The sequence below is a fragment of the Rhinatrema bivittatum genome, chromosome 4, assembly GCF_901001135.1.
Source record: "Rhinatrema bivittatum chromosome 4, aRhiBiv1.1, whole genome shotgun sequence".
Taxonomy (NCBI): Eukaryota; Metazoa; Chordata; class Amphibia; order Gymnophiona; family Rhinatrematidae; genus Rhinatrema; species Rhinatrema bivittatum.
In genome coordinates this window covers 378,700,913-378,713,732 of record NC_042618.1, presented here as the reverse complement: position 1 = coordinate 378,713,732, position 12,820 = coordinate 378,700,913, and the positions used below count along the sequence as shown (strand labels likewise).

Below are 12,820 nucleotides of genomic sequence, written 5' to 3'. Positions count from 1 at the left end.
TCTTGGGGGTCATGTCAAGGCTCACTCTGTTCGAGCCATGGCAACATCAGTGGCTGACTTGCGAGAAGTTCTTATGGAGGAGATCTGCAGAACCTCATCATGGAGTTTTCGCCACATGTTCATATCACATTATTGACTGGATATGGGATGGTCGGCATGACAGCAGGTTTGGCCAGTCTGTCCTTTGGAACTTGTTTGAGGTTTAAAACCCATCTTTGTTCCCACCTAGGGTTTGTTATTTGGTTCACGCTCCCCCCCCCCCCCCCCCCCAGCCTTGTTTCCAACAAAACTGGTTATTGTTGTTCTCATTGGTACTTGTTTAGGTGTTTTGTTGGACCCAATTTATGCTATGAAGCTAGGGATTCACCCATGTGGAGAATTGCCTTCCTGCTTGTCCTCGGAGAAAGCAGAGTTGCTTATCTGTAACACGGTGTTGTCCGAGATCAGCAGGATGCCAGTCCTCACAAAACCAACCCTCCTCCCTGTGGAGCTGGGTTTTCATTTCGTGGGTTATTCCTGAATTCTGTATTATGAGACTAAAGGGACCCGAAAAGGATGCATGGTTTAATGTCATTCTGAGCATGCATAGAGAAGCTCAGTCAGTTCTAGAAACTTTTGACATAAGTTTTCCTTGCCGGGCTTCATCGGATCCTTTCACTCATATGTGAAGACTGGCATTCTGCCTTGGAGAACACCTTTTACTGGTAAGAAACTCTGCTGAATCTAAGGGGATAAGGAAATGAGTATAGATGTCTCCTACAGAACAAATTACTAGATCATGACAAAAAAAATTCTAAAATTTGGAAATCACGTAGATAAATATCAACAAGGTAAATATTCACCTGCAGAGGAAATGGGATATCTGGTTGTTAGCCAGATAAATGTATCTAGCTAACATACCAGATATTCAATGGCACATATGTGCTGCTGAATATACCCAGCTAATTTTAGGTCTGACTCATGGCAGTTTTACAGTAATCTGGCTAACTTAACTGGGTAACTGTATTCTGCCCTGGAATGCCCCCCTCCCCCCCCCCCCATTGACACCCACCCACCCTGGAATTAACTGGCTAATTACTTAGCTGGATAACTTGGGGCAGGTGAAACAGGATTTTTGCAACCCCTTTCGATATGAATCTCCAACTAGTTTATGAGAAGGTAAATCGGATTGAGATGGATAAATTAGACTCTGCAACTTGACACTATTGGAGAATTTTCTACTAGAAAGTTGCATGTTGGTATTTTTGTATTCAGACCAATTCTAAGAGATGTAAGGGATATAATAGGTGAAATATTTTTTCATGTTTATGCTTTATCAGTTCACCACTTCGTACATGAATGGCCATTGTATGAGGCCATGTGTGTGTGCATTTGATGTATGGTTTTGTATCAGTTTTCAAAACAGGTTGCTAAAGCTTTGTTTATATTTCTATACTTTTCTATAAAATTCTTTGAATCTGGGCCACAGCATCAGAGGATGCATAGGAAGCATCTGAGGTGGGCTTTTGGGCATTGCTCAATATGAAGGTAGTAAAATAGAACATACTCCAGTTACTAAAATATGGATTGATTACCTCTCTTTTAGTTATTTCTAACTGAAAGCTGGAATAAGCTGCCTGTTCCTGAATTAATGAATGAAATGCTGGAAACCATAACGGGATTTATTGTTACACTACTGATGATGATATTGTGGCTCTCTTCTGGTGTTTTTAATGAAGACAAATAAAATATCTCTTTGCTTGACAATTTGTTCTTTTTGAAAGGACCATGCTTTGGGTATTGTTGTTTTTTCTCATTATTTTCATAAACAATAGACAGTGATTTATCTAGAGAAAAAAGAAAACTAGGTGCATTTAAAAGATAGACATTAAAGCCAAAATACATTATTTCTTCTTTTATTTATTTCTTTATATTGTTTTATACACCGATATTCTGTATATCAATCATACCAGTTTATAACAAATAAAGGGGTAGATTTTCAAAAAGCGTGCCTTAGCGTACTTTTGTTGGCGCATCAGGCACCAACAAAAGTACACTGGATTTTAGTAGATACGCGCATATCCGCTAAAATCCTGGATCGGCGCGCACAAGGCTGCCGATTTCGTATAGCCGGCGCGCGCCAAGTCGCGCAGCCTGCCGCCGTTCCCTCCAAGGCCACTCCGAAATCGGAGCGGCCTCGGAGGGAACTTGCTTTCGCCCTCTCCTCACCTTCCCCTCCCTTCCTCTATCTAACCCACCCCCCCGGCCCTATCTAGACCCCCACCCCACCTTTGTCAGGGGATTTACGCCTCCCAGAGGGAGAAGTTAATCCCCGCGCGCCAGCGAGACGGGACCTGGGGGCGGTTCCGGAGGGTGCGGCCACGCCCCCGGACCGCCCCGTGCCGAAACCACGCCCCCGGGCCCGCCCCCGAAACGCCGCGTTGATCCGACACGCCCCCCTCGAAAAACCCCGGGACTTACGCGAGTCCCGGGGCTCTGCGCGCGCCAGTAGGCCTATGGAACATAGGCGCACCGGCGCGCAAGGCCCTGCTCGCGTAAATCCGCCCGGATTTACGCGAGCAGGGCTCTTAAAATCCACCCCAAATAGAATAAAATGAGTACAAATATAAATTTAATATTTACATCAGTTAAAATTACCGAAGATAATCAAATAATTTACAGCAGATAAATAATAATAAAATTACAATTAGAAAGAAAAAAATACTTAAAATAAAATAAAAAATTTAGGTAAAATCATTAAAATAAAGTAAAAATAAAAGTAAAAGTAAAAGATAATAGGAATGTATTTCTTGCTGCACGAATATTATGTAGGCAACTCATTGCTAAATGCTTTTTAAATTGTTTTTTAAATTTGTGAAAATTTGTCTCTAATCTTAGGCCTGGTTTCATCATTCATCGCTGAATGATGAATCCAGTGAAAATGGGGGGCGGGCCTGCGAAAACCCGCAGCCTTCGCACCACTATGGTATGCCGGCTGCCGGCTTTCGCACCGAATAGCGCCGTTGTGAAAGGTGGTGCTATTCGGTGCGCTACTGCCGACGATAACGTTGGTACCGTTATCGCCAGCAGCGAAGACACCGCCAACTCCGTCCCCCTCCCCGCCCTGACTCCCCCTCCCCCTAATTTGCTTGCTATCGCACGCGATACTGCCGTATTGCTTGCGATAAGCCTTTGATAAATGACCCCATTAGCTTGGTTGGAATTGCTTTTGTGTTCTTTGTTATTCTTTTTTCTCTTATGTTAAATCCTTTTAAATTTCTGTCCTGCATATTTGCTGCCCACCTATCTTATATTGTTCCTGTATAACACCTGCAGCTGTGAACATTATTGTCATTGTTTTTTTTTCTGACTACACAAGATCAACATTCTGATGTATTAAGCAGAAAAGAGCCTTGGTGGCAGCAATATTTAGATTAATGATATCAGAGAAAATGTGCAGGCACAGTATAACTGATCCACATTATCAAAGCAGGCACATATCTTGAACATGGAGTGGTGATCTTTTCCAGTCTTGGGAGTCTGCGTTTGGCAAAGTATGAAAGGAGAAACAAGTACAGAGGAAAGTGTCATATTGGTTAAAAACAAGGGCAATATGCAGACTACTGATTTAAGAGAATATGATAAATGCATTAAAAGTCTGAATTTCATGATAGGTTAAAAATAGGAGGTTTCATGATAGGTTAAAAATAGGAGTATATTTTTTCATCTTTCTTGTATGAATTTTACTTATAAGCACAAATTGAGATTTATGCACTTTAGTACATAGGCACACAGTGGTAACATATTTTTATCAAACTCTTAAGGGTTTACTAAGCCACAATATGGCAGTAATGCACATTAAATGCTATATATTGTGCATTATTACCATATTGCTGTGATAGCACGCAGTATTGCATGTTATTGTAAAATATCTCCTCCCCATCTGTATTAGCTGCTTTGCATTCATTTGCTTACATAAAATTAAAGCATGCAGAGCAACTAATTACTAATCTGTCTAATGCGACTATAATAACATGACTCGCTGCAAAAAATACAGTTGTGTTATTGTATAGTATTCGGAGAAGATGTAGCTATTTTTTTCTGAGGACCTTGGAACCCTAACACGCATCTCAAGGCCCTCAGGATGCCTTTTAAAGGGCCCATCAGCCCCAAAATAACTACCACTCCTCTGCAAAGAAATACCCCCGAGGGTTTTGTGCAACTGCAGCTACCCCCACAACCTTTCAAGGTAGCACATGTCCCAAAAGTAAAAAAAAAAAGAAAGAAAAGCTTGCATGGTGACACCCTGCTCCCTACCTAACCTCTCCCATTAGATACAAAATTACTCTATCCCTTCCCCAAAGACAGCTCCCCCAAACAAAAGCCTGTGGTCTAGTGGGCCCCCTCTCCCTCCTTCCCAAGAAAAAAAGCCCTGGTCATCTGAGGGGGCCCGGAGCCCCTACCCCTTGGATCCCCAACTCAAAGAAGACTTGGTGGGTTAGTGGGAACTCAGGTGATCGCTAGCTCCAGGCTCAGTCGACACCATTTTCCAAAATGGTGCTGACCAGCTATTGTCCCGTCCTGGTCAGTGCCATTTTGAAAAATGGTGTGGACCAGGACGAGTGTGAAGCTGCACTCATACCAAACCTGGGAACCATTACAACGTGAGGGGGGCCATGGGGCAGGAGGAGGGGGGCCTTGCTCTATGGGGGGGCCGGGGAGGGTGGCCTTGATCCATCCGGGGGGGGGGGGGGGGGGGCGGGGGGGAGGGCCGCTGCCGCACACATACTTTTAACTTTATTTTAGTTTTGGGGAATTGAGGCTGCCTTGACCGGTGGTCCCGGGTTGAAACAGCGGTCCCTTGAGATTGTGCTGCCATCGCGTTAAAGGACTGCTCGCCACATCTTTTTTGTGTCACGGTGTTTGGCCATGACACAAAAGAATGTGCCATGGAACCATGATGTGTTTTTGGGGCAGAGACCCCACTATCACAGCTAACCCCCCCCCCCCCCCCCCCAGCGATAGTGGAATGCCTCCTGCAAAGAAAGATCACAGTTTGATGAATCTAGGCCTTAGTTTGTTGTATTACATTAACATTTACTCTGCGAATTATATATAATAGCACTGATTTATAAAATAATACATCTTTAATTAAATGTTAATGTGCATTTAGGAGTGTAGCATAAGTGAAATCCGAAACCTTGAATTTATCACTAATAATGTTATTAAAATTAAGTGCCAAATCTTTTAAGATAGCATTACCAATAACATTAGCTCTGGTTATTGGAAATATTCCAGCTCTTCATTATTATGCTGAAATATGTCATACTAGAATTGAAAAAAAAAATCATATTATCCTTCCCTCTTCCTGCCTTTCCCACAATCTGTAGTTTTGTGTTTTTTTTTAGTAAGAGTTCTGCTGAGCCGAATCCAATCTGGAATCAAGTATGCTCAAGGGCATATTTAACAGACTGTCATTCATTTGAACTCTAACCTCATCTAATTTAGCAGAATCTGGTTTGTCAGATGTAAGCTTTTGCACATTCAGTTTTCTTTTTTTTTTTTTTTTCATGTGAGTGAGAAGACATATTAATCTGTTTATTGAAAAATGACCTTTTTATATCTAAGAGAGCAGAGAATTAAAGAATAACTAATCTTGTTTGCTTCTCACCCAACTCCTGTAAAAATTCAACTTGCTGTTACATTCACATTTTAAATAATAATCAGGACAAAAAGTGTAAGGAAATATAAAAATCCATTGATTTTTAATGGGGATTATTTTTTTTTAAATTAGCACTAAAGGTTGACAAAATACTTAAAAAAAAAAAAATTAAATCTCAACTCTTGGAAGAGCTGGTAGCTCAATGGCAAGTGCTATGCAACAGGGTTGGGCAAGTCCAGTCTTCAAGGATTTGCAGATATCTGTAATTATTATTATTGTTATTACATGGATTTATTGCCCACCTTTGTGAATATGAAATTCATCCAAAGCGGTTTTCAACATATTAGAATAGTAGCATACAAACAGAGGTCATTCAGCTTAACAATAAAAAGGTTAATAACAAGCTGGAAATAGCATTAAAAAAATCACATTATAACTTGACAGTAAAAATGTATACCTCAGGACTAACTTTAAACAGATCAGCAAACACTAAGTTCTACCAGCAACACAACAGACATGCTGGTGAATAACTCAAAAATAATACCATAGCAAAAATATTAAATTGTAGCAGAACACTTAAGGCATCTGACATGATGCCAGGCAGTTTCCCATAGCCGATTTAGTATCTTTCATTTCCAGGTCGGGCATTAAAGACCTGACAATAATCAGGCTTTTATTGCTTCCTGAAATGGGAGTAGTCTTTTATTTATTTGGATATTTTTATATACCGTTGTTTGGTACTGGCCTTCACAACGGTTTATAGTTATAACAACAATACAGGTAACATATTTATGTATAACGAACGAATAAATGGCGGGGTACAACTGTGGTCAGTTCAGAGGGTTACAACAAGAGTATTTGGGGGGTTTCTAGGTTGCGGGAATGGGAGTAAAACAGACAATAAATAATAGTTCTAAGGGAGGGTAAATTCCTCTTGAATGACAATACATGGGAACAGTTTGGCAGGGGGAAGAGAGAACGGATCACTTAGGAGTTTAGAACTTTAGAATTTATTTACAGACTTATTTACAAACTTTAGCACTTATTTACAAGTTACAGAGGGGTTGCAACTGTACAGTGTGGAGGGAGGTAAATGTGTTTTTGTTTTTAGCCAATGTCGTCTCTATAAGTTTGTTGGAACAACCAGGTTTTGAGGTGTTTTTTAAATAGTTTTATATTGCTCTGGAGTCTTAGTGGTTCGGGGAGTGTATTCCATAGGTTCGGGCCAGCCAGTGAGATCACTCTCTCCCATACCATATTGAGTTTGGCTGTTGTGACTTTGGAGATGGCTAATAAGGCCTTATTAGCTGATCTTGTGTTCCGTCGTGGTGTTTGTAGGTGGATTACATTATTTAGCCATTCGATTTCTTTCCCGTATATTGATTTGTGAAGCAAGGATAGTACTTTGAACTCTATCCGTTTGTTGATGGGAAGCCGGTGAAGCACTTTTAGTACTGGGATGATGTGTTCCGTTTTTTTTTTTGACCTGTTAGGATTCTTGCTGCCGCGTTCTGTAATATTTGGAGGGGTCGTGTAGTTGATTTGGGTAATCCTAACATCAGGGCATTACAGTAGTTGAAGCTTGTAAAGATCAGGGATTGTAATATTGTTCTGAAGTCAGTATGGTTTAGCAGTGGTTTTAATCGTTTTAGTATTAAAAGTTTGTTGAAGCCTTCTTTGATTTTTGTGGATATGTGCTTTTTGAGATTTAGTTCAGGGTCTGTCCATATTCCCAGAACTTTTACTTTATCACTGAGTTTGATGATCGTATTGTCGATTTGTATGATGTTGCCTGTGTTGGGTGAAGTATTTGTTGGAGCTCTTCTGGGAGGGAGCTCAGAGGACAGATGCTGCTCCCATAAAGGATCTGTTGTGGGTGTCATTTTAATTCCTTTTGGCGATGGAATTGACATTGAGGATCAAAATCTTTGTAGTCTGGAGGACATGTATAAGGACAACCTTTTGCTCAAGTATATAGGCCCATCCTTCTTAGAGCTTTGAGCAACACTGTCAAATGATGATGAATATGCATGAGTAGATTTACATGCACAGTGTCTAAGATGTATGGATATCTATTTCATGCATATTCATTCGGGTTATCCTGAAAATCTAACCAGTTAGGGGGCCCTCTAGGATTGTGGATGCCCACTTCTGCCATACACTGCAATGCTGAAGAACTAGGTTTAATTCCAGGGTTCAGCTTCTGCTCCTGCACCCTGAACTAGTTGAGGCAGGGAAAATTGTGAGGGCAATGTTGGTTACTCTGGGGGGAGGGAGTCTCATTTGTTGCTCAGTGGTGACATCTAGTGTCAGACAGGGATGATAACTTTCAAACTGGCACTTGGACGTGGCTGTTTTATAACTTGCACACTTATATGTGGCCATGTTATAAAATAGCCTGGCCAAGCACACACGTGCGCCAAGTTTTAAGTGGGCGCACACATGTGTGCACAAATGCTTCTATCGCATAAATCGGGGGATTTTGAAAGGGGCACACACACACGCTATTCCTGGTTTTACCAGTTTAGCCCCAGTTCGCCTGGTTAAGAGAGAGGTCCTCAAACCCCTCCCCCCTAATTTAATAGCCCTTACTCCTCCCTCAGTTATCCCCGACTCTTAAAACCCCGCCAATTTGCCTATTTTTCGTTATTTGTAACTTACACGTCATCCATAGCAGAAGTGAAGTTACATGGCAGGGTGCCACGCATCGGATTACATAAGTATTTATGCGCACATCTCAGTTTCACACCCGAAAATGCACATTCCCTGCCCCTTTTTGAAAACTTCTGAGATGTGCATGCTCCGGGAGATATGCACGTATCTCAACAGCTTTTAAAATATACTCCCTGGCCCGGATTTTAGAAGGCCTATGTGCGCTGGGCCTATTTTAAAAAGGCCCGGCCATGAGCGTAAAGCCCCGGGATGCGCGTATGTCCCGGGGCTTCGGAAAAGGGGCAGGAAGGGGGCAGGGTGGTCTGGGGGGGCAGGGTCAGAGGCTCCAGGCACAGCGGCAAATGGCCACTGTGCTGGAGATTGCGTGCCGGCAGGCTGCCGGCGTGTGCAAACTGCACCTGCCCGGAGGCAGGTTCAGAAGATAAAACAAAGGTTGGGGTGGGGTTAGGATAGGGCTGGGGGGGATAGGTTAGGGGAAGGAGTAAGAAGGTTAGATTAGAGGGTTGGGAGGAAAAGGGGGAAGACCGCGGATGTTGGTGCGTGCAAGTTGCACAATTTTGCACCCCCTTGCGCGCGACGACCCCCATTTTATAACATGCGTGCACCGGCGCACGCATGTTATAAAATCGGGCATCCATGTGCACGCGCTGAGTAGCGCGCGTGCAAGGACGCCTGCATATACCTTTTAAAATCTACACCTCTGTGCTCAAGCCCGACACATTCGCACTTCAGGCTTTAAAAATTCATCCATGTTCCGGAGGGAGCTGCAGTTTGTGGCCCTTGAAGAAGGGCTGTTCCCATGATTGTTGGAGTGAATTGAGTTGGGAATACAAAAAAAGATGAAAAATCTCATGGTAATTTTGAATGAAAGCTTTTTGTACTGTAGCCCAACAGAGGCTGGTTCCAACGGAGAAGGCAGCCCAAAGGAAAGTGCTGGACCATAAAAAAGCCCTAAAAAATCTTAATAAATTGAGGAAATATGATGCAGGATTTTATGTTACAATAAATTGAACTTTTGGGCAAGAAACCAAATTGCAATAGTAAATTTCTTCAATGAATTAATTCAAAGAAAACCTTTACTTAATAATAATAATAATAATAATAATAATAATATTCAGGTAGCAGCAATTGAAAGGTTTATGGCTCTTACAAATTCAGTCTATTCTGGGTAGTGGTACAATAAGGCAGGTTTGTTGAGGAGCTTTGTGAAAGATAAAGATGAAAAAGGAGATTGGAATACCATTTGGAAAATATGTTTATTATCACTTGCCTTCAGCTGATAACTATAATAATCTAAACCTTAATTTTTGATTTTGATTAAACTACTGCTGAGTCTGAGTTTAGAAGACAGGACCTCTACTGTGAGGGTTTCACTTTCACTACAGCATTTTACCATTTTATAGCCTATTTTGCCAACCAGTGACCTTAGAATTTTATCTTGTAATCTTCTGGCTCTATACAAGTGATTCATAAGCACTGGCTAACCTAAGAAAAAGCCGATCTACTTTAGCTTGGTTGGTCATTTCCTCTGCTTCTAATGATATCTGATTGCAACCGTAAATACACATTTACCTCTTCTATAATATGTTACACATGGGAAAGTTTTGATAGTCTTTTTTGGACCATTGGGAGAACTTGACTTGAAAATTACCATGTTGCCGAAAAGAATGTATTCAGTGCTCTTGATTGTGAATTACATTTGCTTTTCTCTTCCTATTCTGGGTATTGTGTTCTTTCTAATCATCTTGGTGTTTCCCAGACAGCTGAAACCTTTCCTCCTAATTATTCTTCACAAATCAGCTTCTTCAGACACCAACAAACTTCAGTCCCCCTCTTACTTACATTTCCAAATCTGTTGATAGTTGTTTTAATTACTCTCCTATTTTCTGATTTTTGTGCTTTTTAAGATGCCTTCTACTGGTACAGTGCTCTTCAAAGCAACCTCCTGCCAGTACTTCCTCATCCTTTGTCTTCCAGCAGTACACTGGTCCTGGGGTAGCCTGACTTTGACCTGCTGGGTCAGAGCATGGACCTTCAGCGAGATTGAGGGCCTGTACTCTCTTTGATCACTGACGCAGTTATCTTCAAGAGGTGATGGAGCGAGGGCAGTAAAAGATGATCCCCTTTCTTATAGGAATCTTGCTGTAAGATGCAAAATGCTTACTGGATATGAACATTTTTAGAAAAATAAGAAGTCCATTTGCAGCAATGTGAGAAGTTAACTGTATTAGTTTCGCAGGGTAACTTTAGGAAAGAAATTCAGCAGGATTTACCCAGGTAACTTTAGAGCAAAATTTTTTTTTCCCAACCAGACATATTCGGTAAAGCTTAGTTGGGTACCACTCAATGTCAGCGCTATCTGGCTAAAGTCTCACCCATAAAATCCCCTCTACCCTTCTTTTTACCTGGCAAAATATTACCCTAGTAAAAAGTTACCTAGATAAAATTTAGCCAGTAAGAAGGGGAAAATGTTCTGTTAAAGGTTTTTGTTTGCGTAGCTGGACAAATTCCTTTGAATATGGACCTTTAAGTGTTTTTGCTAAGCTTCGTATGACTGGCAAGAGAGTGTAGGTAGTAGTACAGTTATGTTAACTGGCATGTTCATGCTAGCCCATATATATACCCATTAGGTGGTGTCTCTTTATATATTATTTTATCTTTTCTGTTACCCTATTTATTAATTTCTATAATCTGAAAATGAGTAACAAGCTACAATATTTAGCCATGATTAGAGGACCCTTTGGAGAATAAAACATTAGTTTAGAGGTCAGCGAATTCAGCATTTACCCATCAAAACAGTAATTACTATTGTGATGATTATTTCAGGAACACAATGCCATAGTTTTTTTAAAGCAATATAGTCTCAACTATATTGAGACAATTCCATATAGATGTTTTGTATAGTTATTACAGTAACTTATGTGCACTGGTCAGAAATGTGTTTCTAATACTATGTGTCAAATATCAAGGAGCTAGTTATTTCTGTGAATCCATATTTTAAATTACCAAGTAATACAAAAAAGTGCCTCTTTTGTAGACAGTCAATGTTAATAGCTGTTTTGTCACTAATTAATAGAAACAAAGGATAGCTTGTATTAAGTCTTCTATATTGACTTTTGACTGTATTTCCACATGCATTATATGCTGTTGTGAAGAAATGTAGATTTGCATTCCCTGAAGAAAGTAGAAATGCTAAATAATTTGTGTTTTTCAGATGGAAGAACTGATGAATGTTCTAGAGAAGACAAGACAAGAGCTGGATTCTACCAAAGCCCGCCTCTCTTCAACACAGCAGTCTCTAGCTGAGAAGGAGGCTCACCTCACCAATCTGAGAATGGAGCGGAGAAAACAACTTGAAGAAATCTTGGAAATGAAGTAAGTGTGATTTTATGTTTATTTTTTCATAGTTTTCAAGTGTATTATTGCAGCCGTGTAACAAAATGCAGAAACTCATCAATCATCTGTGTGTCCTAATGAGGTAGTTGTGGGCAAAATCTGCCTTGGATCTGCACATATCTGCTGACCAATGGAAATTTAACAGTTTGGTGAATCTGCTTTGGGTTTTTTTTGTGGAATTTATTGATATCCAAATCAGGTTAGAATCTGCCTGACTCAGTTCTGCTTCAATTGCGTTGGCACGTCCATTCTCCTTTATGTCTTGTGGTGTCCTTGCATATGGCTAAAGATTTCATATGAGCAGTCAGCTTTCGAGTTTAGTACACCTCAACCAGTTCTGTGCTTTAGTATTATCTTGGTTGAATGAAGCTCATCCTTCCTCAAGACACTGAATGGGGCATTTTTTTTATCAAATAGTTGGTTGTATTTCTTCACAATCATAGGCTACTAAAGTACAAAGATTCCATCCATATATGTAGGAGTTAAAATATGTAGTGCCAGTATACTGTGTAGTCTTATATGGTAGTCTGCAGCCTAGAGGGATGTACAAGATAGGCAGCAATTGCTGCAGCATGCCATAGGGTTCTTCTTCATTCCAGTCACTTATAGTTGATTCACTCCTGCCTTGGTGTTCATCTGATTGAAAAAAGCCTGAGCAGCTCTGATGAAAGCATTGAGATAACAGAAGGTGAGAGCTCTGTCTAATTTTAACCCTAGTAAATTGGGGTCCTAGAAAACGGTAGGGGAATTCCATTGAGTCTGATGACGAGTATTTTGTTTGCTTCCTTATGGTTCAAGTGGAAGATTGAACAGATGGGTGAGGCAGAATCACTACTGATTATAATAGTTATGCATGCCTTAGTGTCTCTCTCTAGAGGCTTCTGAAATTCCTCAAGATTTGCTAGTATGCAGGATAGCCATATCATTTGCATACTGTATACAAGTTCGGTTGGACTGTCCATTAATTAAAACATGAAAGCAGCAGTTGATGATTTCTTGGATTACACTTTTCATATTGTCAGTCCTGAAAGTAAATTATGCAGCTTTAGCCTTGTGGCCTTCCCATGCCTCCTGGCATCTGGTTGACTATAGGTAATTCAACAGAAATAA

The 12,820-nt window shown here is 40.7% G+C and overlaps 1 protein-coding gene across 5 annotated transcripts in view; it reads left to right on the top strand.

The window, feature by feature from the left end:
- ERC2 (ELKS/RAB6-interacting/CAST family member 2) overlaps positions 1 to 12,820 on the top strand; it is a 1,638,183-nt gene that overhangs the window by 887,242 nt on the left and 738,121 nt on the right. For all 5 annotated transcript variants that reach the window (XR_003856601.1, XR_003856602.1, XR_003856603.1 and 2 more), the window contains one exon: positions 11,529 to 11,689. Coding sequence is in view for 1 of the 5 variants with exons in the window: in XM_029600911.1 (XP_029456771.1) it covers positions 11,529 to 11,689 (161 nt within the window). In the remaining 4 variants the exon portion in view is untranslated. The remainder of the gene's footprint in view (positions 1 to 11,528; positions 11,690 to 12,820) is intronic.